This window comes from Oncorhynchus tshawytscha, linkage group LG29, assembly GCF_018296145.1.
Source record: "Oncorhynchus tshawytscha isolate Ot180627B linkage group LG29, Otsh_v2.0, whole genome shotgun sequence".
Taxonomy (NCBI): Eukaryota; Metazoa; Chordata; class Actinopteri; order Salmoniformes; family Salmonidae; genus Oncorhynchus; species Oncorhynchus tshawytscha.
Genome location: NC_056457.1, coordinates 2,169,356 through 2,195,313, shown reverse-complemented (window position 1 = coordinate 2,195,313; position 25,958 = coordinate 2,169,356). Strand labels below are relative to the sequence as shown.

At 40.6% G+C, this 25,958-nt stretch overlaps 3 protein-coding genes across 7 annotated transcripts in view; 2 read left to right on the top strand and 1 right to left on the bottom strand.

Annotated features, from left to right (window-relative positions):
* Positions 1 to 318: 318 nt before the first annotated feature.
* LOC112228051 lies at positions 319 to 11,912 on the bottom strand. Of its 2 annotated transcripts, XR_002949955.2 has the most exons (7): positions 11,299 to 11,912; positions 6,113 to 8,271; positions 5,552 to 5,669; positions 5,198 to 5,266; positions 4,801 to 4,857; positions 2,022 to 2,807; positions 319 to 1,335 (listed from the first exon to the last, which is right to left on the bottom strand). XR_002949955.2 is itself a non-coding variant. In XM_042308752.1 (5 exons), exons 1-5 carry the CDS (start codon positions 6,266 to 6,268, stop codon positions 2,527 to 2,529), a joined length of 681 nt encoding a protein of 226 aa, XP_042164686.1. In that variant the 5' UTR covers positions 6,269 to 8,147; the 3' UTR covers positions 1,628 to 2,526. The 2 variants fall into 2 exon arrangements, 1 of the variants encoding a protein (XP_042164686.1); XM_042308752.1 differs by lacking the exons at positions 319 to 1,335; positions 11,299 to 11,912 and having other exon boundaries at positions 1,628 to 2,807; positions 6,113 to 8,147.
* LOC112228050 (ATP synthase F(0) complex subunit C3, mitochondrial) lies at positions 8,156 to 11,185 on the top strand. 3 transcript variants are annotated; one of them, XM_042308753.1, is made up of 5 exons: positions 8,156 to 8,244; positions 8,441 to 8,535; positions 9,259 to 9,336; positions 9,710 to 9,876; positions 10,058 to 11,185. In XM_042308753.1, the coding sequence occupies exons 2-5, from the start codon at positions 8,497 to 8,499 to the stop codon at positions 10,170 to 10,172; spliced, it is 399 nt and encodes a 132-aa protein (XP_042164687.1). In that variant the 5' UTR covers positions 8,156 to 8,244; positions 8,441 to 8,496; the 3' UTR covers positions 10,173 to 11,185. The 3 variants fall into 3 exon arrangements, with proteins under 3 accessions (XP_042164687.1, XP_024248965.1, XP_042164688.1); XM_024393197.1 differs by having other exon boundaries at positions 9,691 to 9,876; XM_042308754.1 differs by lacking the exons at positions 8,156 to 8,244; positions 8,441 to 8,535 and adding an exon at positions 8,536 to 8,657.
* A 783-nt stretch (positions 11,913 to 12,695) lies between the features above and the next one.
* The window catches only part of LOC112228049 (N-chimaerin), a 54,051-nt gene continuing 40,788 nt past the window's right edge, over positions 12,696 to 25,958 (top strand). The window contains exons 1-4 of one of the 2 annotated variants that reach the window (XM_024393193.2): positions 12,696 to 12,798; positions 13,126 to 13,200; positions 14,931 to 14,969; positions 15,059 to 15,114. In XM_024393193.2, coding sequence (XP_024248961.1) covers positions 13,182 to 13,200; positions 14,931 to 14,969; positions 15,059 to 15,114 — 114 coding nt within the window. In that variant the 5' untranslated portion in view covers positions 12,696 to 12,798; positions 13,126 to 13,181. The remainder of the gene's footprint in view (positions 12,799 to 13,125; positions 13,201 to 14,930; positions 14,970 to 15,058; positions 15,115 to 25,958) is intronic. The other variant, XM_024393194.2, reaches the window with a different exon arrangement.

Here is a 25,958-nt window from a genome sequence, read left to right as displayed (position 1 = left end):
TAGGCCAGGGTGTGACATGGGGATTTATGTGGTTTGTTTTGTCTGGGGTTGTGTGTAGTTATGGGATTGTGGTTAGAGTAGGTAACTAGGTAAGTCTATGGTTGCCTAGAGTGGTTCTCAATTAGAGGCAGGTGTATCGTTGTCTCTGATTGGGAACCATATTTAAGGCAGCCATATTCTTTAGGTCTCTTGTGGGTGATTGTTCCTGTCTTTGTGGCACCAGATAGGACTGTTTCGGTTTTTTCACATTTCTTGTTTTGTAGATTGTTGTATTTTCATCTTTATTAAAGATGGACAAAACTAACCACGCTGCATTTTGGTCCGCTTCTCTTTCACCAGAAGAAAACCGTTACAACCTTACAGATGTTCTACGTATGGGGTACAGATGTATGGGTAGTTATTCAAAAATAATGTTAACCCCTTTTGAGTCCATATAACATTTTATGTGATTTGTTAAACCAAATTTAACTTGTGAACTAACTTAGGCATGCCTTTATAAAAAATCTACATTTTCTTCCACTTTGACATTAGAGTATTACATTTTGAGTTGCTTGTTGAAAAAAATAAAAATAAAATCAATTTCAAATCCAACATTGTAACACAATAAAATGTGGTGAAATCCAAGGAGTATGAATACTTTTGCAAGGTACTTTATGTAGTTGAAATATTATATTTGAGAGGAAGGCACTTGACCAACGTCAAGACCAGATTAGGTTTAACCAAAAATCATAAAACCCTTTTCAAAGGAATAGGTGCAACCCGTGCTCACAATTACATATTGAATGATTTATGATCTATTTCTGCTTAAAAACATGACATTCCTTATGTTTTCTTACTTTTCTTACATTGGCAAGAAATGGGACGATGACTGGATCAAGGCCGAGGACCGCGTTTCTCCAGTTTAACCTACTTTATGCACAAATGTATTCCTCACTCTTCCTCACATGTATCACTGTCAATCATAAATGTTTGGCCAAATTCACCATGATTTACCATTGAAACATTTATGGAGCATCAGCATGCCAACCATTTGATCTTAATCAGTTTCATGAGAATATGCATTTAGATATTCTTCATATAAAGTGAGCTACAAACGTATCGCAAGATCCCATCCGTACACATGAATTGTATGTTCCTGCTGCCAGACAATTCCTTCTGCAAGAACAGTGGGTACGCAAATCTCTCTCCACGCATCATGTTGAGGCTCCTTAGAAGTATTCCTTGGCGGCAGACGGCAACTTTGAGTCCCTCTTCATCAAGTTTGTTGTTTGTTTTCCTTGACGGCTCTTTAGCTGCTGTCCACTGGGATGCTCCACATACCCCTTTTCCATAACCCTAGACAAGGGAAGTAGAAGAGTATAGGTAGAAATAATGTTTTCGGGGGGAAGTGTTAACGGGACAGTGGTTAGGTTTTTAAAATCTAGATGGGGCGCTGAGCTACTCCCTGTGTTCGCTACAATGGAGATCAGAAGTTGGAAATTGACTGTCAAAAAGAAGCACTTGTAAAGTGTATTGTATTTCTGAACAGAGGGAGTGGTGTAACGACCCTGGAACTGGAGAGAGGATTACCATCTCTCCAAAATGATGTGTTTTTATTGGAATAGTGTATAACGAGTCTGCCTTTGAGTCAGATGGCCCGAGGCCAGTCCTATTTCACTGATTAGACGATACACAGGAAACGTACATGTTTAGTCTTTGTATGGACATAGTTCAAAGTCAGACAGCCTCATCCTTGCAGATAAATACACCATCAAAGAATCCTTTGTCATCACTCCTTGAAAGGATATGTGAAATACATGAAATATATGACATATGAAATAGCAATCAACCTCAGTAACTGATTGTGGGACACTTGACAATGTTGATCATTTCATTACAAACTCAAAACATTTAAGTTAAAAATGACCTCAACTGCATTTGAAAACATTCACACTATACAAAGAAAAGGCAAACCTTGTTTGGATTGTTTAAATGATATAGAGTATGGTGTTATTTGATAAATTATGAATAGTTTTACATACCCTTTTTTGAATTGATACAGCTTCTTGTTCCCATCCACAGACACTGCAAGCATGCTGGGTGAACAGGCTGGGCAGTCAAAGTACTGTATATCACAGACCTGATCAATTTCAGAGCGGCAGTACGTCCACTCAAAGAAGCTTTTTTGAAAAGTGTCCCCACAGATCATTCTGTTCTGGTGAGGGAAAAATACATAAAGAAAATACTGTATATTCAATAACTTACAACAATAGTATAAACAAAACATCCTATAATTCACTATGGCTGACTGGATTTGAGTTAAAGTACATAGTGTTGACAGCAAAGCAGGTGAAAGTCAATGCAAAAGTAAGACGAGTACTTATGTTGTAAACAGCAGGAAATATTGGATGCAAGAGGGGCACAGATAAGGTGCATGGCAGGACAGTGGGGCAGGAGGCTAACACATACTGTAGCAAGAGACCTGAAGTTTAAACATAGTTATAGTACTGGAAATAAAGTTATGTTACACAAAGTGTTGTAACATAGTTAACCTGAAGTCATACATTGGTAAAGCTGAGTATAATTGATTGTTACTCTGCCAAAGTAGTCAGTACGCTGCTCCAAAATCTGCATAAACGCCAGACGGGACATTCCTGGGGCTGACACTTTCAGCTCCTCAAAAGAGCTGAACAGATCTACATGGTATATGGTGTCACAGTTGACAGTTGCAGGCCAGTACCCATTCTTTATCAGATCTGCCAAGTTTGCTGTCCAGGTGCTAAGACAAGTTGTGCAGGTAAGCACAGGCACTGTGACATTGTAGCGACCTTGAGGAGAAAAATGTAGTCTGAATTAATGTTGTTTTACATTGCATTGCTACATCACTGTTTGGTTCTTGTAGATATTGCACAAACCATTTATTCCTATGAGTATTATACGTTTCCCAGGGCCAACATGGATGGTGCTTGTCAGGCAACCACATATCACCTCTGGTACATCCAATGGTAAGAAACAATCAAGGACAATATACAACAATAAACAAGAATACATTTCACCTTTGATATAACACATTCAGCCACTATTTTTTTTTAACACGCCCTGTTCATGAAGTGCATATTTGCCATCACTGTGGAGAGATATGGCTGTAGTTGGAGGAAGGGGCGTGTAGAACCCCTCGATCATGGACTCTCTGTTGTGCTTGGGGAACTTTGCATGTGTAGAGACATCGCAGTCTTCGCAGTAAAGCTGTTTCGGCAGACAGTCTCTACATCGCAGAATAGCCCTTTTCACATTGCATGACTGACAGATCTTCTGAGAAGCATGCTCTGCAGCCAGCAGAGAATCTACCATCTCAGGCCTGGACTCCCTCCTGTGAGAGTTCCTTCCTCACACTCCAACTGTGTGATGCACCAGGCACAGCAGGATTTGAACACTCAGAGTCTTCTAAGATGTTAATTTCTCTATGAAGTATTGCTTTTTTGAAAACACAAAAATGGGAAAATGATTCAATGAATCTATTGAAACACACATAGGGCTGTAAGTAGGTGACAGCAAATATATCTCTGCACAATCTATGGTGTGACAAGCCAAAAACCTCAGCTTTGATTCTACAGTAAATTCAATTACATGGCAGACCAAAATGTTGAGTAAAGTCTAAATTGGAATATCAAACAATATAACTTGATCCCATCATCGAATAGAAATTCTGAATGTTCTTAAAACAGCAACAACACACTGAGTACAAAACATTCTCTTTCCCTGACAGACTGACCAGGTGAAAGCTATTGATCCCTTATTGATGTCACCTGTTAAATCCACCAGTGTAGATAAAGGGGAGGAGACAAGTTTAAGAAGGATCTTTAAGCGTTGAGACAATCTAGACATGGATTGTGTATGTGTGCCATTCAGAGGGTGACTGGGCAAGACAAAATATTTAAGTGCCTTTGAAAGGGGTATGGTAGTAGGTGCCAGGTCCAACGGTTTGTGTCTAGAACTGCAATGCTGCTGGGTTTTTCACGATCCACATTTACCCGTGTGTATCAAGAATGGTCCACCACCCAAAGGACATACAGCCAAATTTACACAACTGTGAGAAGCAATTGAGTCAACATGGGCCAGCATCCCTATGGAATGCTTTCGACACCTTGTAGAGTCCATGCCCTGACAAATTGAGGCTGTTCTGAGGGCAAAAGGGAGTGCAACTCAATATTAGGAATATTTTGTACACTCAGTGTATTTTGACTACAGAGTAAACTCTCCTCAAAGGCAAATGCTTCCAAGCTTTCACAATTACAGACAGTGGTTACAAAAGGAACCACTGTCTGTAATTGTGGATTTGAATGAATTCAACTAAGACTAATTCTATAATGTGGAATGGCAGATTGCTTCATATTAAAGGAAATGTGGAGGAAAAAGCTCTGCCAGGATGTTGTTATTGCACTCTGGACAGTGATGCTAAAATGTTTAAATTGTCTCTACACTCCAGCATTATTAGTTGCTTTGTCGAGAAGCTACCTGCAAGTAAGTATTTCGTTGGATCGTGTTACCATCAGTATCCTGTACATACGCCTAATAAAACTTGCAACTAGACATATAAAGTGCCTTCGTTTCGAAACGGTAAATCAGAAAAGTCTAAAAATACCCTGAAATAAAAGGTGACATTCTGTACTGTAACCTCATGTCAAACATTTGATCTCAAATCCGAAATTCTGGAAACACATTTAAAAATGTTGCATCACTGTCAAAATAAAGATGTAGTGCAGTATAATTCAGTAACACCAAGATGACCGCAATTTTGAAAGTAAAACAATTTAAACATACCTATTTCTTCATCAATGTTTAAAACTGGAGTGGATTCCAATCTACTGGTCCTCATCTCTAAAGTAAGATATGCAAAAAAGGAAAGGATTAGACTTCAAGGGACATTCAGAAGTTGATAAAGCCATTTTGGGATTTATATTAATGCTATATGGTTAAACCTATTATTTTAATAACATTGATGGTAAGTTATTGCAATAATAGCTCTGTCAATAAATTGAAAGTGGTTACATTTCGCCAACCCTTTACTCAGCTTTTAACCAAAACAGGGGAAGGGAGTGTGCTTTGTTATTGTTTCAACTACCAATTACAGGTTTAATAAAAATACAATAAATTAATTACAAGGCCACTGAATAACAAGGAATGGTATAGATTAATATATTCAATCGCTCATCAATACCTGATTCTTCCTCAGTGACTGGCCCAAAATGTTGTACTAGTCTGGCTCTTAATGTACTGGCTCTTGGAGCTGAAAAAAATTGGTAATAAAAAAGTTTTTAATTCAAAAGATTTGCTGGAATTCTGACTCTCCTTTCGTTAAATATGTATTTTCATCAGAGACAGACAACAGTTAGAGACAGGGAAAGGTGGGATCAGACCTGCGTGTAATGTATTATGTGCTGTGGGTAGATGGTACTAGACCGGCCTATGGCACGGCAACAAACGTTTGATATGCTATGATACAGTATGTTTGAAAGGAAGAAGTCAGATCAGGGATCAATGCAATTAAACACATAGACAGGATGAAACTTACCAACAGAAGTGGATGTAGTTACCTTCCTGGTTTGAGAAACAATCTGTCCTCTCTCATCCCTTTGTCTCCATCTGAACCTAATCCCTGGAGGCTTGTTTGTCTTTTTCTTCTTCTTTTCCTAAAAAGTGCATTTCAATTATCATGGCTGGCCCACTAATAAAAGTCTCCCACAAGCATGGTTTGCTTGTGCACATATGGAGCACAAGCAATACTTTTATTTTCACATAAGATGAAGTGATTTGTCAGCTGAGGAAAGGCACCTGCAGTAGACCCAGGTTCTGGCTCACTCACACTGCTAACATATGTACAGGTTCACAAGGATGCTAACAAGTGCACCCTTGTGCCTCATGCTCAATGGGCAATATCATTGATGCCCGTGTTCAGGTCATATCACGGAGTCTACGTTTATATTCACATTTGTGGCATGTGGAGTCTACTTTAACAAACATAAAGCAATGGTAAATCATAACGCTGTAGTGCTGGGGTTGTGTTGGGAATATTTATGCACGTATGGGAGCTGTAGGGGTTGCATTACCAGTAATGTACGACTTGTTACATTACCCGTTCTGGGTTGAGCTCCTCAGCCAGTCTTTTTGCCTTGTTAATGGCCTCATCCAGTTGGGCTTGTGGGTCCTTCTCTTGGTTGAGCTCCTCAGCAAGGCGTTCTGCCTTTTCAATAGCCTCATCCAGTTGGTCTTGGGGGTCCTCAGAGGCCATACCATCTCAAAAGAAACATAAAAGAGAAAACTTCCAAACCTAACACATTCCTTCACATAGTAACCTCCCCGTCTATGAGAAAAGCTGCATGTCATTGACAGCATGTGTGTTTTACTATGTCCTGCAGATCACTAAAGGTCTTCATCCTCCTCCACAGACTGACTGATCTACAAATCACTTTGCATAACAAATACATATCTATTATTACTTGCAGATCAGTCAGTCTGTCACCATTTACCAACAATGCACGATTAGTCTGTCACTTCCTTGTTCATGTTGTTCTATGGCATGTGTGCAACTCCTGTCCTTAAAGTCTACAGTGTCTACATGTTTTGATCAATTTAGATCATTGACTAGTTAGGACCTCCTCTCACCTGATTGTCTGTCTTAACAAGATTTCATCAACTCCTTTACGTACCTCCTAAGGTGCCTCTCTCCTTCTTCCAAGGAGAAGTCACAATATGAATACAGATTAAATGGCAATGTGTATTTCTTTGAAGATGCAAAGAGGAAAAAGGGGAATATATAGCCTAATGTATAGGTGGCAACTTTCTTTATTCACCTTATGTTACGTAACTGTTACGTAATTTCGCACTGACGGTCATTTGAACACAAGAAAGTTTCTAGTGAAAAGGTGATTACACTCAGAGCCATGTATTCACACTCAGCCACCCTAGCCTTGGTTGGCCAACAAAATGTAAGACTACAATAACTGCATATGTTTCCCCAAATGTTATACGAAAAATAAATATATTTTGGTATTGATGGACAATGGCAAGGCTGCCATTGTATTTTCAGTTACATTCTGGTCAATCAAAATGGTTTACACGTTTGTTTTTTAAGAAATACATGGAACTACAACCGAATAAAACACCATTAGCCGTCATGCATTGCATTCAATGCATTCAATCTATACTGAAAAATCTGTTCTGAAAAATTGAAAACAGTACATATATTCATACAACCACAATGTTTTAATAGGGATTAAAATATACAAAATATCTATATATTCATAACGTAAAATAATAAATAATGAAATACAGGCGATCGCGTATATATGGTTGTTGCAAAGGCTTGTGTTAAATTGGTTGAATTCATATATGTCCAAAATGTATTTCAGCAGATTTTGTGCATTTTTGTGTGGTTCAATCCGTTCGAAAATACACTAATTAAGTAGCACATAAATTTGTGTATTTTCGAACGAATTGAAACACACAAAAATGTACAAAATCTGCTGAAATACATTTTGTACATATCTGCGTGAATTGAATGTGAGGCTGGGCTGAGGCTTCAGGCTAGTTAGGTTTAATGCCATATTCCTGTCAAACCTTCTCAGATCTCTGAAGTGCACAGGGCATTAGGGTTGAAGTTTCACATTGGGATGGACATGGATCATGTTCAAACTGATCTGCTCCGAATAGTGAAAACCAAACTCTATAAATAAATCTTATGGTTTTATCAATTTTTGTCAAATTCTAATAGATAAGAGAACATTTGAAAAGGATGGCACTGGCCATATATGAATACAACAAAAGGCTAAAGAGCAGGAAAACTAGAATTAAAAATGATTATTGGGTTAAAACAAATATGTGGGGTAAAACTGATACATACATTCCCAGAGAATTAGAAAATAGCATTTCAACATCATTGGTGAACACACACAAGTAGAAAGAACCCCTTTTGAGTTTGTCCTACTACCACCTTGAGTTTGAGTTTATTATCACTAGTAGCATGAGTAAAACACGTCACATTTTCATTAAAACGAATACAATAGATATTTGATTGATATATAGAAACATAGATGGTTGATAGAAACAACATTGAAAAGGCTGTCATTGTACTTTTTTCTTTCCAATGTTCCAATAAAGGTGTCAGGGAATGACGTCTGATGTCGTAAATCCCAACTTCCGGGAATCTGAGTAAACACGGCTTCTGGCATGCGAAGTTGTTCCTCGGCGCTTCGACCCTTGCAGCCGGTAAGTGAAGGGGAGGCAAATGGAGGTCTGCGCGGAAACATTTTAACAATCAATCTTCTATCTAAAGTCATTTTGGATCCACACCGACACATAATTTATGTGAAGACAGTTGTTTTGCACATATAATCATTTATGGATTCGCTGTTTCTTAATTTTTTGGGGAGAAATTCTCATTGACCTCAAGCTCTTTTTTTAGAGAGAGAACCAGGTGACTCGTCCTTAGTTGATGATCAGTCAACACATTAAACCAATATGTACGCCTGTGCGAAGTTCATCACTACTCCTGCACTGGTGAGTTGTGAAAGTAATGATAACGTTACATATAAGTTGTCATAGTATAATGTTGATTAGGTACGTGGGCCTGCTGAACTTGTACTTAGGAACTGCTGTAACGCAATTGTGCACACTGAATGGCAAGTATAACGTGGTTGAAGTGTTTATATATATTTTTTAAACCAGCTCTTGGAAAATAACTTTACTTGTCACCTAAGCTAGGTAGCTAGTTTTAGCTATGCCAGCGCTCGTTAGCTAGCTAATGAGCATTCTTTGTAATTTCAAGGTCATGCAGAAATAAAGTACCAAAGACTGTTTCTGAAATACGAAGGGCTTCATTTGGCTATGTGCATTGGGGTGGGTATAATTTGTGGATCGTTCCAGCAGGATCTTTTCCAAAAACTTCATAAATAACAAGGTTGCCAACAAACAACGCATATAAAGTTATATAGAGGTCGAATTATAGATCGGGTCGGGAGTGGGCTATTTCATTAGGTTTTTCACTTACCATGTTTATTCTAAAAAAACGAGTAAAAATTAGCTCTGTAACTAGTAGCTTGCTATGTACCGTGTGGTACTGCCCACATCTGACTTGTAAAGTTGGTCAGTTGTGATGTACATGTGATTGTCATCCCCCTGCGAATCAATTAACAAATGTTTTTTTGGGGAGGTGGTGTGTTTGTAATCAAGTTGATGTTATGGAAGTGGCATCATTTAATGTTACTGTTTTTCAATGTACAGGTCCATTCTGGATCCACTGCCTTATACAGACCCCTCTCTGCGTCTGTGCTTTCCCAACCGGATGTCAGAACAGGAGAGGTGAGTGTCTACCTGCGCCTTTACCCATTAGTTCCCTTACCTCCAGGAACAACAACTTGTATGGTGCTACCTTTCTAGATTTTTTTCCTTAGGTAAAATGTTGCAGATAAGAAATGTTACATAAGAAAACAACCCTCTGCCTCTCTTCTAAATGATACTGAACCTCTCTGCAATGATCTGAATGTTGTCTTAATCTTACATGTTTAATATTTATCTTCAAGCTGTTTTTATGGTCATTTTAGTCCCCCCAAAAATATTTTAAAAAAAGATTTAAATTAAAAAAATATATTAAAAAAAAGATTTAAATTAAAAAAAATATATATATATATATTTTTTTTTTTGCTCCCTGGTTAGTACAGCCCTTGTGCCACAGAGCACCTTTTTCCAGGTAGCACTGAGGGGTTTCCAGACTAGCGCTGTGAGCAGAGACATTGACACAGCAGCCAAGTTCATTGGCGCTAGAGCTGCCACAGTTGGAGTGGACGGTTCTGGTGCTGGAATCGGGACTGTGTTCGGCAGCCTTATCATCGGATATGCAAGGTAAATATTGCCATTAGTAGATATGGTGCCCTACTATATACCCTCAACAATGTGCATCTTTGCTGATTTTTCTCATATGCTTTTTTGACATGTTTAGGAAAATGGTTAACAATTGCTATGGCTGCAAGTCTCTCCCACAGCTTTTGATTCATGGATCTAACAAACTTGTTTTTCTCCCCAGGAACCCCTCCCTAAAACAGCAGCTTTTCTCTTACGCTATCCTGGGATTTGCCCTCTCTGAAGCCATGAGTCTGTTCTGCTTGATGGTTGCTTTCCTGATCCTGTTTGCAATGTAAATATGTCTTCTGCAGATGTGATCATGATTTTGAAACTACAGCTGTGACTACCTATTTTACTCGAGCAACCAAAATTGTTCCGTGTTGGTCATGAAATTGTACATTTTCCAAGTTTTTGTTGAAGGATGACAAAATAGAAGGCATGTATTGTAAATATGTTACCAATTACAGAAATTTCACTATTTAAAATGTGAGTTATTTTGTATATTTCCTTGCAAAACACTTTCAAAGGAACACCAGATTTTGGATTAAGATGTATTTCTCTATAGTGTGTGCCCTTGAGCTCAAAACAAAGCATATAGTTATGTTAACTGCAGGTTGGTTGCAATCGAGTTAAAGTAAATTACACTACTTTTGGTTATCATGTGTTTCTTAATTGCAATACATCAACTTTCACCGGTGTAATACAATGTCTTCTATTGCTGTTCCATGAAGATAAATGGTCAACATGTTTCTGCTTTACATTTATTTTTGGGGCTTTTGGAACTTCCATTTGCTGTATGTTAAAGTTGCCCAGAGATGCTGATCTTGGGTCAGTTTTGCATTAGGATTGGGGAAGTTGATCTGAGATCTTTATCTAGGGAAAATGTATTCCGACGCCATACATTCCTCTCGATCTTGGAAAATATTTTAGATTTGAGATGAGATTTAGTTTAACTGTTGGATTGCATATGAATAGATACTTCCAATCTCTTTGTCGTGAGGTAGATCACAAACTTGCATTTTGAGATTATAAACTTCTTGAGCGCTATAATAATAGCGGTAAGTAAATTTCTCACAGCGGTTAGATCCTGTGCAGAGACATGAGCACTAGGCTTACTCCCTGTGACACAAGTGCCTGGGCTTTTGAATTGACCCCGTGTAGACGGTGCTATACTGCACCGCTGTAACTCTGCGTTGTGTGTGGTTGATTGAGACTATAAACGTGGACTTTGGAGATAAGGTCGTTTTAATCAAACATAACTTACTCTCTGCATCCTGCATCTAAAAGGAAATAAAACATTTGAAGAGCACGTATGTTCTGAGAATCGTCGCCTCTTTCTCTTTGCATCAAAATAATTTTTGAATACAAAAATTAACACTCCTTATTATACATAACATATTTTACATAGATAAAACCACATACCTGCATCCAAAAGGAAATAAAATATTTGTAGAGCATGTATGTTCTGAGAATCGTCGCCTCTTTCTACAACAGATGCACAATTACGAGGGACTGGGATCATTCGAGGAGCTAGCCATCGTTCACACATACAATAGCCTGCTAATACCTTAGCTAGCTATTAACCACATGTTGAATTCAGAATGTTGATATCATCCTAAAAAGTACAATTACAAGTGCATCTTAATACCATCCACTTATAAGTAACCTCTAAATATACATTATTCATGAACAAAACACTGTGTGTATGACTTTGTACATAAGAGAATCAAACTTTTCTGAAGACAGAAAAAGCGTGCCTACCTCTCTCAGTGCATCAAAATGATTTGAACACGAGCACGCAGGGCAAAACGTAAGTACACACTCCCCTTCTCCCAGGATGCAGGCATGCATAACAAATCAACACAACATATTGATATATGAACCTGGTGAAATTCACATAGTACTTTAACAACTGTTACACCCGCATTCTCGCTTGCATTGCTTTGTAGTACTGGGATTTGTTGGAGCATACCTGTTAGCTTTGGCTTGGCACAAAGGAGGATGCTGTAAAACAGGGAAGGGGGGATTATTGCAACTGGCTGTATGTGAGTGGACGGCGAGCTGTGCTGATAAATGGCTTTGGACCTGTCTGATCATGACCCCCCCTGGCTATGACCAATATTCTTCAACAGCTCAGCCCATTCACACTTCCAAAAACGAACTGCTTCGGCTCCCATCCTGATTTTTAACTGTTTTTGTTTAATTACTTTGTATGTATTTCAGCTCTTAGCTGCCAACTACAGCCTACATGTGTAATAAAACGATTGATATTATGGTATTATGGCACAAGGCCTGGGATTTATCTGGCTATCCTGCTCATGATCCTACAAGATCGAGTTGGTAGCACACACCTTCCATAGGTATTTTGCATTTCTGTTAATCTTCCTGGGGTCCAGCAAAATGAAGGCAGTTATACAACTTTTTAAAAACATTACAATGCACACAACAGATTTCAAGACATATTAAGTGTGTGCACCTCAGCCCTCTACTCTACCACATATCTACAACACAAAATCAATGTGTACGTGTGTATGACCGGTGGCACAGGAAGTAGTGCTCTTGCCTCCGCATTGCAGGATCTATGATTCGATAGCTCAAACATTGCCTGTACTAGGCAACATTGCACGCATTAGGCTTATGGATCCTCTCCTTCTCACATGGTGGAATTAACTGGATTGCTGCTGATGGTCCATGCTTTCCGGGATCCTTGGGACTTCCCAACTCTGACGTTACTCCGTTGAAGTTGAAATTTAAAATGGGTAGGGGATTCCTAAGGATCCCAGATAGAACTAACCCTGCCCCATCCTATTCTGAGCAGCGTCACATGGTAACCACGGTAACACTTTGGCCTAAAATTGAGTGTGATGGTCACGTGATATCACAAGATGGCGACTTCGTTATAGATGGATACGGTGATGTGGTGTAAGTACAATGTGTTGTGCTCAACTATATTGTCTATATGTATCGGATAGAGTACATATTGGCTTTATCCCCAATGCAGATAAATTAATGTTTGCATCTACGCCTGTTCGCGATCTTTGTATTTGTTTATTTTTGCCATGAAGTCGGCGGCTCTAGCGTAGCGGTGACTCACAGTGTGAGCATACGCGTTAACGTTAAGTAGTTAACGCTAGCTAGCCCGGACTGGCTCTGTTATTGTAGTAGAAACGGTTTATACAGTTTAACATTTTCTTGTTGCTATATGTTTTCTCGCAAATTAATATGTATTCACTGTATTCCCATTATCAGCTTTCTAAACTGCGGTGGAAATTGTCATCTATTGCGCATCAGTTAAAGCACCAAGAATGGCTCTAAATGTCTTTGGTAAGTTAAGTTAAGCTAGCAAACTGTTCGCTTCTGTCAGTTTGATACATTTCTAGTTCCAATACCAGCTCTAACGTCATCTTCCAAGTAATGCATGTGACAGCATAACATTTGCATATCTATCGAAATGTGGTCAGTGTTTGGCTATCCAGCTACCTTTTTTGGCCTTGTCGGGAGGCCTGTAATAGAGTTCTTTCGCGCGAGATGAAAACGTATTTTGCGTCAGCAGATTTGTAGATACGATGTTGGCTAGCTAACTAACAGTTTAGTCTAGTCATTATTAGCGTTACAGCCTTTTAGGTCATGTCAAAACCTCTTGATCACCGGAGGGCATCACAAGGTGTTGAATGACACACTTTGTCAGCTTGTCTGTGATGATTGGCAAAGGACCCTTTTCAAGAGCTGGAATAGGAGACTACAGGCTATTGCCGTGTTTTTTGTTGTTGTTGCATCAAACAAAAAATATTGGCAATTTAGCAACAATGATAGGGGGATGCTATACAGGGGTAGGCATCGACATCTCTGTCACTTTTGGTCCCACTGGGAAAGGGAGAGAAAATGCATAAATAAGTTAGGGGACAGGAAATATATTGCATTTCAAGTTCAAGATAGAGCTGACATCCAGGCTGTGGGGAATGAAACGGGAAGCTCTGTGCTTCCGACAGATCCAGTGTATTCTGTTGGAACACGCATGCCATAGTCCTTTCAGGATGTGGGTTGTGGTTAAAAGCACAGTCTGCAGCAGTCTGTAGTGCATTCGTTTTTTGAAGGTCAGAACATCCTTGAAGTAGCCTAATTCAAGTCTTTGGCAGTAGTAAGTAGTAGCTATCTTTTGAAGGTATCCTAGGCAATGGTATTTACCCAAACTGCATGTGCTACAGTAGTGGTACGGTTTAGTATAGAACAGTGGTAATTTTTTGTAAGGATGTGTTGCTATGAGTGGAGACAGAGCGACCATATCAACAATGCCAGACGTGTTAGAAGAGTTGTGTTCTGCCTCTTTTTTATGTTTATGCTTCCTACACTGCTATGTGGCTGAGGCATTAAAGGAGAGCATAACTGTCTCTTGAACTCTGCTCTACGAGTTAAATGACAACAAAATGGTGCATTACTGCCAGTCCACCACCAACATGGATGGATGTGCGGAGGCTATGTCATAACTCCATGTCCAGATACTGCGTCTTGGGGCCAGCTGCACCTCCTTTTTAGCGAGATGAGCTGCGCTGAAAAAAGTGTAATATGAAAAGTCAATTCCATGCCCCCATAAAACAGTTTGGTTTGGCACCATGATGTATAAATGTTTTAATGTATGCATGCTCTTACTTCTCTTGTACAATAAGTGTAAGCTAATATTAATGCTAGATTTATTGTGAATGTGCATAAAATCCACTGCATTAGTTTGGTATTGTTGATTAGGCTAGTCTCAAAGTATCTTGCGTGTAGCCCAAAATGAGTAACCTATATTATTCTCAAAGGCAATTCAGATGTGCTAAAGGCCCGCTAGTGTAATAACATTTTTTTGTAAAAAATATGATGTCTGTGTTACTGAATCTGTTCACTTGCTGTCGATGTAGCAATTCAAATTTGTCAGGGTGGCTTAATCAGCACAGTTAAGTGTAGTGTGATACAATGGCCACCTGGAGGCACTGTAAATCAGGAAACAAAGATTTTTGTTAGTCTGTCAATGTTGATAAAAAAATATAAAAAAAATTATGTTCTTCCTTCCTCAGACCATGATGAATACAGACCACCAGTGTGGAAATCTTACCGTGAGTGTAAATGTATTCTAATGATTAAAATATTGTAGGGAGCACTATAATCATGATGTTTTACTGACTGTGTTCTGTTTTTGCACCAGTGTATCAGCTCCAGCAGGAGGCACCACATCCACGGCGATTGACCTGCACCTGTGAGGTAAGCAAACAGATAGAGAATAGAGACAAATTTCAGCTATTCGTAATATATTCTCAACCTTAATATAATATTATTAAACAAAATGCTTCCAATATGACAATTTTATTTGAACTGAAAACAATTTACTGCAACACTTGATGAACTGTGACAATATAGGTCTGCACAGGACTAATTTCTTCATCCTGCTCCTGCAGCTTTTTTATACCGCACCCACCACTTCCTCCTGTTTTTTTGGTGAACTCCCACCTGCTCCTGCAACAACTGGTCCCACCCAACAGCAGTTCCAAAATGTTATTTTAGGCTTAGCTTACTTGGGAGCCCTGGTCCCAGCAATTTTGCCACCCTAGGCAATATCAAAATGCACAACAGCCAGATAAATAGGTTAAATGATATTCTCACATGGCCAATTTTTCATGTTAGGCTACCGGTAGGCTATTATTGGGCTACATATCAGCCAATAGGCTAGGGGTAATTTGAAAGAGATCCAGAGTTGGAGAGAAGTAGAATAGATTGGGTACTTGACTTGAGCTACATTTTGCATCATTTTTAGGAGCGGGACGATTTTCAGGCGGAGACGTGTTAATGTAGTAAACTACACTCACTGGCCAGTTAGCAGGTACACCCACCTAGTACTGGGTCGGACCCCCACCCTTTGTCTCCAGAACAGCCTGAGTTCTTCGGTGCATTCTACTAGGTGTCGGAAACATTTCACAGGGATGTTGGTCCATGCTGACACAATGGCATCATGCAGTTGCTGCAGAATGGATGCCAGTACATTCATGCAGCGAACAACCCGTTCCATCTCATCCCAAAGATGCTCTATTGGGTTGAGGTCTGGGGAGTGTGCTGGCTACTCAAATAAACTGAACATGCTGTCATGTTCTAGGCAATTTTTTTTTACTCCTCAATTATCCAGTGTTGGTGATCGTGTGCCCACGAGCTGCTTCTTCTTATTTTTAGCTGATAGGAGTGGAACACTGTTCACACCCCTCTTGTTGGGGAAGGTAAAATGTTGCAATTTTAACCTAATTTCGTGCAATTCAACACATTTTGCATAAGGCAGAGATTTTTTGTTGTTGCTGTTTTTTAAAGCTAATTTTCTGTAATTCTATGGGTTCTTCCACACCTTTTGGGTGTTTATATGATACCAGGTAAGCCCGGTACGTATTGACCCCGTTATGGATCCGGTCCACAGTCCGCCAGTTGATTATGGAGGTCCGAGATAGACGCTGTCATGCTTGAAAAACTCGGGAGAGTGGCAGTTTGGCCGGCAGCGACGATCATACCACGCTCAAAGTTGCTTAGGTCACTAGTTTTGCCCAATGTAATGTTCAATCAAACAGTAACTGGATGCTTGTCTGCCTACTTTATATAGCAAGCCACAGCCACGTGACTCACTGTCTGTAGGAGCGATCCATTTTCATGACCTGGGTGGTGTACCTAATAAACTGTTTGGTGAGTGTTTTTACTTTTGTCATTTAGCAGACTTATCCAGAGTGACTTAGTTATAGCTCATATTTAGGAAGTTTCAGAATCGCGGCCATTGTACATCTAAACCGCTGTGAAATACAGTATTTTCCATAACCAAAAATATTGTGTTTTGAAGATGGTGTAAAAGCCACAAACTAAACTTAAAAACATGAAGCATAGAAATAGTGCACCGAGAACAGAAATGGCACCGGAGAGGAAGGCAGACGTTTTACATGTCCCCAACCGATTGTGTTTTTTTGTTTGTTTATTTGCCTTGTTTGTAACTCATTTTTAAAACTTATTTTGTACATAATGTTGCCGCTACCGTCTCTAATGACCGAAAATAACTTCTAGACATCAGGACTGCGAATACTCACCACGGACTAGCAGAATCCTTTTTTCCCTTTCACAAGTCTGACGAGCTCGATGCGAAGGATATACTGCTTTCTTGGGAGGCCCTGATCCCCGTGATTTGCGGAGAAAAAGGGTCTGAAGGGCGGGCTGCATTCGGAGAATTCATAGGCGATCGAATAAACCACTTGCAAACGTGCAATCTTTGGGGAATAAAATCGATGACCTACGCGGAAGATTAAACTACCATTGGGACATTTAAAACTGTATCTTATGCTTCACGGAGTCGTGGCTGAACGACGACACTTAACATACAGCTAGCTGGCTGGTTATACGCTGTATCAGCAGGATAGAACAGTGGCGTCTAGTAAGACGAGGGGCAGCGGACTATGTAAATAACAGCTGGTGCACGATATCTAAGGAAGTCTCGAGCTATTGCTCGCCTGAGGTATAGTATCTCATGATAAGCTGTAGACTACACTACCTACCTAGAGAGTTTCTGTATATTTCGTAGCTGTTTTACATACCATCACAGTCAGAGGCTGGCACTAAGACAGCTTTGAATGAGCTGTATTCCGCCATAAGCAAACGCACACCCACTACTAGTAGCCTGGGACTTCAATGCAGGGAAACTGAAATCCGTGTTTACCAAATTTCTGTCAGCATGTTAAATGTGCAACCAGAGGAAAACAAATTCTGGACCACCTCTACTCTACACACAGAGACTCATACAAAGCTCTCCCTCGCTCCCCATTTGGCAAATCTGATTCTTGCTTACAAGTAACAATTAAAGCGTGAAGCACCAGTGACTAGATCAATTAAAAAGTGGTGAGATGAAGCCGATGCTAAGCTACAGGACTGTTTTGCGAGCACAGACTGGAATATGTTCCGGGATTCTTCCAATGGCATTGAGGAGTACACCACATCAGTCATTGGCTTCATCAGTAAGTGCATCGATGACGTCAACATCTCAGTGACCGTATGTACCCCAACCAGAAGCCATGGATTACAGGCAGCATCCGCACTGAGCTAAAGGGTAGAGCTGCCTCTTTCAAGGAGCGGGACTCCAACCTGGAAGCTTATAAGAAATCCAGCTATGCCCTCCGATGAACCATCAAACTGGTAAAGCGTCAATACAGGACAAAGATCGAGTTGTACTACACCTGCTCTGACTCTTGTCGGATGTGGCAGGGCTTGCAAACCATTACAGACTACAAAGGGAAGCACAGCCACGAGCTGCCCAGTGACACGAGCCTACCAGAGGAGCTAAACTACTTCTATGCTCGTTTCGAGGCAAATAACACTGAAACATGCATGGGAGCACCAGCTGTTCCAAGAGACGGTGTAATCACGCTCTCCTCAGCCAATGTGAGTAAGACCTGTTAAACAGGTCAACATTCACAAGGCCCCAGGGCCAGACGGATAACCAAAACGTGTACTGCGACCATGCGCTGACCAACCTGCAAGTGTCTTCACTGCCATTTTCAATCTCTCCCTGTCCGAGTGTAATACCAACATGTTTTAAGCAGATCACCATAGTGCCTACGCCCAAGAACACTAAGGTAACCTTCCTAAATGACTACCGACCTGTAGCACTCACGTCTGTAGTCATGAAGTGCTTTGAAAGGCTGGTCATGGCTCACATCAACACCATTATCCCAGAAATCTTACCCCCGCTCCAATTTGCATACCACCCCAACAGATCCACAGATGACTCAATGTCTATTGCACTCCACACTCTCCTTTCCCACCTGGACAAAAGCAACACCTATGTGAGAATGTTATTCATTGACTACAGCTCACCGTAGTAGCTAAGGACCCTGGGACGAAACACCTTACCTCTGCAACTGGATCCTGGACTTCCTGACTGGCTGCCCCCAGGTGGTAAGGGTAGGTGACAACACATCCGCCACACTGATCCTCAACACAGGGGCCCCTCAGGGGTGCGTGCTCAGTCCCCTCCTGCACTCCCTGTTCACTCATGACTGCACGACACCAACACCATCATTAAATTTGTGATTGACACAACAGTGGTAGGCCTGATCACCGACAACGATGAGACAGCCTATAGGGAGGAGGTCAGAGACCTGGTTGTGTGGTGCCAGGACAACAACCTCTCCCTCAACATGATCAAGACAAAGGAGATGATTGTGGACTACAGGAAAAAGAGGACAGAGCACGCCCCACTTCTCATCGACGGGGCTGCAGTGGAGCAGGTTGAGAGCTTCAAATTCCTTGGTTCCCACATCACCAACAAACTAACATGGTTCAAGCACAACAAGGCAGTCGTGAAGAGGGCATGACAAAACCTATTCCCCCTCAGGAGACTGAAAATATTTGGCATGGGTCCTCAGATCCTCAAAAGGTTCTACAGCTGCATCACTCCCTGGTATGGCAACTGCTCCGCCTCTTGACAGCAAGGCACAACAGATTAGTGCGAACAGCCCAGTACATCACTGGGGCCAAGCTTCCTGCCATCCAGGGCCTCTACCAGGCGGTGTCAGAGGAAGGCCTAAATAATGTAAAAGACTCCAGCTACCCTAGTCATAGACTGTTCTCTCCACTACCTCACGGCAAGCGGTAACAGAGTGCTAAGTCTTGGTCCAAGAGGCTTCTAAACAGCTTCTACCCCATAGCCATAAGACTCCTGAACGTCTAATCAAATGGCTACCCAGACTATTTGCACTGCCCCTTCTCCCCCTCTTTTACACTGCTGCTACTCTCATTTTGTTATCATTTTTTTATTTTACCTTTGTTTAACCAGGTAGGCAAGTTGAGAACAAGTTCTCATTTACAACTGCGACCTGGCGAAGATGAAGCAAAGCAGTTCGACACGTACAACAACACAGAGTTACACATGGAGTAAAACAAACATACAGTACAAAAACAAGTTTATATACAATGTGAGATAAGGGAGGTAAAGGCAATAAAAAGGCCACGGTGGTGAAGTAAATACAATATAGCAATTAAAAACACTGGAATTGTAGATTTGCAGTAGGTGAATGTGCAAAGTAGAAATACTGGGGTGCAAGGGAGCTAAATAAATAAGTTACCACCTCCCCATACAGTTGGAGGAGGTAATTGTTTGGGCTATTTATAGATGGGCTATGTGCAGTGATCTGTGAGCTGCTCAGACAGATGGTGAGCGAGATAAGCGCTTCCAGTTTCAGAGAGAGGTCGTTCCAGTCCAGGTAGGTCGTTCCAGTCATTGGCAGCAGAGAACTGTAAGGAGAGGCGGCCAAAGGATGAATTGGCCCTGGGGGTGACCAGTGAAAATGGTGGGTGCTGCTATGGTGACCAGCGAGCTGAGATAAGGCGGGACTGCAGAAGTCAGGGCATTCTTATTTCTTGCCCTTTGCGGAGCAGCACAGAGCTGTCGAGCATAGCTGTTGTGAAGGTAGTGATTTTGTGTTTATACAGGACCTCCTGCCCCAACCTACCGTCAAACATTCATGTCAATGGGGAGCTATACGGTGCCCTCTGCATTGTTACAAAATTTGAAAGGCGCACAGCGATGCTAAAGAGATCAATTTGGCCTATGTATGCATAAATTGGTTTTTAGTTCCCTCTACACCGACACAAACAGTATCCCACAGACACTAACACACACTGTTGTTCTCAGCCATATTTGTCTTGTAACTTTGGCCTTTACTATTATTAGATAAAGAAGCCCAGATGGGATGATTTCTAAATAATTGAATTGCATGTGTATTATTTGGAATTGAAGGGGCTCAGTCACACAGGCCATTCTCTCAGTGACACAATTGTGCCATGACCCTCTATTGACATTCTGAGGAGATGGGGAGCCCATTTGCATGAATTGTATCTCAGAAGCCAGTTTACTGGGTTTGGAGTGGGGGTTAATTATAAATAATTCAGTCTGAACAGTAGCTTTAGAATATAAAGTTGAGAGAGTGTTGATTTTAGGGGTTGCCATTTTATGCTTAGTCCACAAATCTTTAGGCTATTCCCTGGAGATGATGCCTTCCTCTGTCTGCTTTTTAACCTTCATAACCTTCAACTAAAAGTCATTATATGAGGTGAAACCAGGCAATTTAATAAGTAGAGCTGAGACTATAAACCCCAAATTATCATCATCAACCATACTGATCAGGCATTTTGCTGATATTGTTTGTTATGATAAGTAGCCTATATTATAGCAATGTGAAGTTTGAAATTAAATACATTTCCTAATATGGGTGATTGTTAATGGGACAATTTATGGCCACAACTATTCGACTAGTAGTTTTAAAGGATAAAAAAAAAAACTCTTGCAGATTAATGTTCTAAACTTATTGTTCTATTTGTTATCTCATTTCAGGCAATTTATCACAATGTAGATTTTTGTCCATATTGCCAAGTTCTAATAAGTAGTCTGCTCTTTTGTGCATACTGTATATAGCACTTTCTCTTGTCTAACACTACTGTATTTTAGTTTGTAATATGCTAAATGTTTTAATCGCAAATTATCATAGCAGACTATGCCTATTGTAGTTTTGTCTATGTTGCTTGCTGCCAGATTGGAAGTGATGGAAAGATTCAGACTTTGTCTGGTTGTTTTCTGCTCATTGCTGTATGTCTGCCCGAAGGTAAATTGTTAGCTGACCTCTCCTGTGGTGTTTTGGAAATTTCCTTAATTACCAAATGATGAGCGAGCAAATCACACACCAGTCAGAGTTTATGCTTAATATTCACCTTTTAATAATAATTAAGCTTTTTGACTTTGACAACCCATTCGTTTCTTCCTAGTTGGAATGGTGTTCATTAACTTTAATTACTCCTTGTCCGTGTCTCACAATCCCACCTTATGAACTCACATTGTTAATCAGATATAATAAAACAGAGTATAAGTTTACTTAGTTACAATTCTATTTAAAATGGGGATATTGTTTATTAATTTATTAATAATAATTTTAACAGTTCCCCCTCAATCATCCCTTCACATGGTTTAAAAGACATGTTTACATATGAAGACAAGCCTGACCTCTCCCCCTCTCTGGGGCCCAAGTAACTGAGCCCTGACAGAGAAAGGATAACTGCAAACGGCTAACACTATAGTACAAAAAAAATACATTCTAAATGGCAAGTATCTCACAAGCATATTATGAAAATAAAAGATCTTATCTATGTTACCCAACTAATTCTGATTCATCCCCAACAGTGGACATGCCCTCTACTGGGAATGTAAACACATGCTGGTGTAAGTGGATGATTCAAGGGTGATTACCCTGCCTGTATCTAATAGCTTGTTCTGCCTGCACCAATAGAAATCAGATGCCCTGGCAGCCAGCCATCAGCCCTGATCTCTGATGCAAACTACAACGTCCGTCTGTCCGTCCGCCCGCCCAGTACCGGTCAAGTTTGGACACATACTCATTCCAGGGTTTTTCTTTATTTTTGACTATTTTCTACCTTGCATAATAGTGAAGACATCAAAACTATAAAATAACACACACTGAATCATGTAGTAACACAAAAAGTGTAACAAATCTAAATATATTTTAGATTCTTCAAAGTGGCCACCCAGCTTTGCACACTCTTGGCATTCTCTCAACCAGCTTCACCTGGAATGATTTTCCACCGCCTTGAAGGAGTTCCCACATATGCTGAGCACTTGTTGGCTCAATTGGGTTGAGAGAGAGTGATTGTGGAGGCCAGGTCATCTGATGCAGCACTCCATCACTCTCCTTCTTGGTCAAGTAGCCCTTCCACAACCTGGAGGTGTGTTGTGTCATTGTCCTGTTGAAAAACAAATTATATTCTCACTAAGCGCAAACCAGATGGGGTGGCATATCGCTGCAGAATGCTGTGGTAGCCATGCTGGTTAAGTGAAGCTTGAATTCTAAATAAATCAACAAAGCACCATCTCACCACCTCCATGCGTCATGGTGGGAACCACACATGCAGAGATCATCCGTTCACCTACTCTGCATCTCACAAAGACACGGCGGTTGGAACCAAAAATCTAATTTGGACTCATCAGACCAAAGGACAGATTTCCACCGATCTAATGTCCATTGCTTGTGTTTCTTGGCCCAAGCAAGTCTCTTCTTATTGGTGTCCCTTAGCAGTGGTTTCTTTGCAGGCATTTCGACCATGAAGGGCTAATTAAACTCAGTCTCCTCTGAACAGTTGATGTTGAGATGTGTCTGTTACTTGAGCTCTGAAGCATTTATTTGGGCTGCAATTTTGGAGACTGGTACCTCTAATGAACTTACCGTCTGCAGCAGCAGTTACTCTGGGTCTTCCTTTCCTGTGGCGGTCCACATGCGAGCCAGTTCCATCACAGTGCTTGATGGTTTTCGCGACTGCTCTTGAAGAAACTTTCAAAGTTCCTAAATGTTCCTCATTGACTGACCTTCATGTCATTTTGTAAAAATTTTTTTTAACTGTTATTTAACCAGGCAAGTCAGTTAAGAACATATTCTTATTTTCAATGACGGCCTGGGAACAGTGGGTTAACTGCCTGTTCAGGGGCAGAACGACAGATTTGTACATTGTCAGCTCGGGGGTTTGAACTCGCAACCTTCCAGTTATTAGTCCAACGCTCTAACCACTAGGCTACGCTGAAGGACTATTGTTTCTCTGCTTATTTGAGCTGTTCTTGCCATAATATGGACTTGGTTTTTTAACAAATAGGGCTATCTTCTGTATACCACCTCTACCTTCTAACAACTGATTGGCTCATGAAGTTGGTTGAGAGAACGTGCAAAGATGTCAGCAAGGCAAAGGTTGGCTACTTAGCATAATCTAAAATTGTGTAACACTTTTGGTTACTTCATGATTCCATATGTGTTATTTTAAATAATTGATGTCTTTACTATTATTCTACAATGTAGAAAATAGTTTAAAAAAAAAAAAACTTAAATGAATAACAGTCAACTTTTGACTGGTACTGTATATACATATACAGTGCATTCGGAAAGTATTCAGACTCATTTACGTTTTCCAGATTTTGTTACATAACAGCCTTATTCTAAAAATGGATAAAACAAATTTCTAATTTTGCTATGAGACACAAAATTGAGCTTAGGTGCATCCTGTTTCCATTGCTCATCCTTGAGATGTTTCTAAAACTTGATTGGAGTCTACCTGTGGTAAATTCAATTGATTGGACGTCATTTGGAACTGCACACACCTGTCTAATATAAGGTCCCACAGTTGACAGTGCATGTCAGAGCAAAAACCAAACCATGAGGTCGAGGGAATTGTCTGTAGCGCTCCGAGACAGGATTGTGTCTACCACTTCTGGGGAAGGGTACCAACAAATGTCTGCAGCATTGAACATTCCCAAGAACACAGTGGCCTCCATAATTCTTAAATGGAAGAACTTTGGAACAACCAAGACTCTTCCTCGAGCTGGCGGCCCAGCCAAACTGAGCAATCGGGGAGAAGGGCCTTACAATTTTTAAAACATTACAATACATTCACACATTTCACAACACTGTGCACCCTCAGGCCCCTACTCCACCTCTACCACATATCTACAGTACAAAATCTGTGCGCAGTGCGTATGTTATCGTGTGTGTATGCATGCGTTTGTGTTGCTTCACAGTCCCTGCTGTTCAGTAAGGTGTATTTTAGTTTTTTAAATCTAATTTTACTGCTTTCATAATTTACAGTGCCTTGCGAACGTATTCGGCCCCCTTGAACTTTGCAACCTTTTGCCACATTTCAGGCTTCAAACATAAAGATATAAAACTGTATTTTTTTGTGAAGAATCAACAACAAGTGGGACACAATCATGAAGTGGAACGACATTTATTGGATATTTCAAACTTTTTTAACAAATCAAAAACTGAAAAATTGGGCGTGCAAAATTATTCAGCCCCTTTACTTTCAGTGCAGCAAACTCTCTCCAGAAGTTCAGTGAGGATCTCTGAATGATCCAATGTTGACCTAAATGACTAATGATGATATAAATACAATCCACGTGTGTGTAATCAAGTCTCCGTATAAATGCACCTGCACTGTGATAGTCTCGGAGGTCCGTTAAAAGCGCAGAGAGCATCATGAAGAACAAGGAACACACCAGGCAGGTCCGAGATACTGTTGTGAAGAAGTTTAAAGCTGGATTTGGATACAAAAAGATTTCCCAAGCTTTAAACATCCCAAGGAGCACTGTGCAAGCGATAATATTGAAATGGAAGGAGTATCAGACCACTGCAAATCTACCAAGACCTGGCCGTCCCTCTAAACTTTCAGCTCATACAAGGAGAAGACTGATCAGAGATGCAGCCAAGAGGCCCATGATCACTCTGGATGAACTGCAGAGATCTACAGCTGAGGTGGGAGACTCTGTCCATAGGACAACAATCAGTTGTATATTGCACAAATCTGGCCTTTATGGAAGAGTGGCAAGAAGAAAGCCATTTATTAAAGATATCCATAAAAAGTGTCATTTAAAGTTTGCCACAAGCCACCTGGGAGACACACCAAACATGTGGAAGAAGGTGCTCTGGTCAGATGAAACCAAAATTGAACTTTTTGGCAACAATGCAAAACGTTATGTTTGGCGTAAAAGCAACACAGCTCATCACCCTGAACACACCATCCCCACTGTCAAACATGGTGGTGGCAGCATCATGGTTTGGGCCTGCTTTTCTTCAGCAGGGACAGGGAAGATGGTTAAAATTGATGGTAAGATGGATGGAGCCAAATACAGGACCATTCTGGAAGAACCTGATGGAGTCTGCAAAAGACCTGAGACTGGGAAGGAGATTTGTCTTCCAACAAGACAATGATCCAAAACATAAAGCAAAATCTACAATGGAATGGTTCAAAAATAAACACATCCAGGTGTTAGAATGGCCAAGTCAAAGTCCAGACCTGAATCCAATCGAGAATCTGTGGAAAGAACTGAAAACTGCTGTTCACAAATGCTCTCCATCCAACCTCACTGAGCTCGAGCTGTTTTGCAAGGAGGAATGGGAAAAATCTTCAGTCTCTCGATGTGCAAAACTGATAGAGACATACCCCAAGCGACTTACAGCTGTAATCGCAGCAAAAGGTGGCGCTACAAA

Bases quoted from the DNA above. Each gene is read 5' to 3' on its own strand.
- LOC112228051 (XM_042308752.1), bottom strand. From the start codon at position 6,268: ATGGCCTCTGAGGACCCCCAAGACCAACTGGATGAGGCTATTGAAAAG. The intron at 5,670-6,112 runs GTAATGTAACAA...TGCACTTTTTAG, and splicing joins AGGAGCTCAACCCAGAACGG to GAAAAGAAGAAGAAAAAGAC. The intron at 5,267-5,551 runs GTAAGTTTCATC...AATTTTTTTCAG, and splicing joins AACTACATCCACTTCTGTTG to CTCCAAGAGCCAGTACATTA.
- LOC112228050 (XM_024393197.1), top strand. From the start codon at position 8,471: ATGATCAGTCAACACATTAAACCAATATGTACGCCTGTGCGAAGTTCA. The intron at 8,536-9,258 runs GTGAGTTGTGAA...TTCAATGTACAG, and splicing joins TCATCACTACTCCTGCACTG to GTCCATTCTGGATCCACTGC. The intron at 9,877-10,057 runs GTAAATATTGCC...TTTTCTCCCCAG, and splicing joins CTTATCATCGGATATGCAAG to GAACCCCTCCCTAAAACAGC.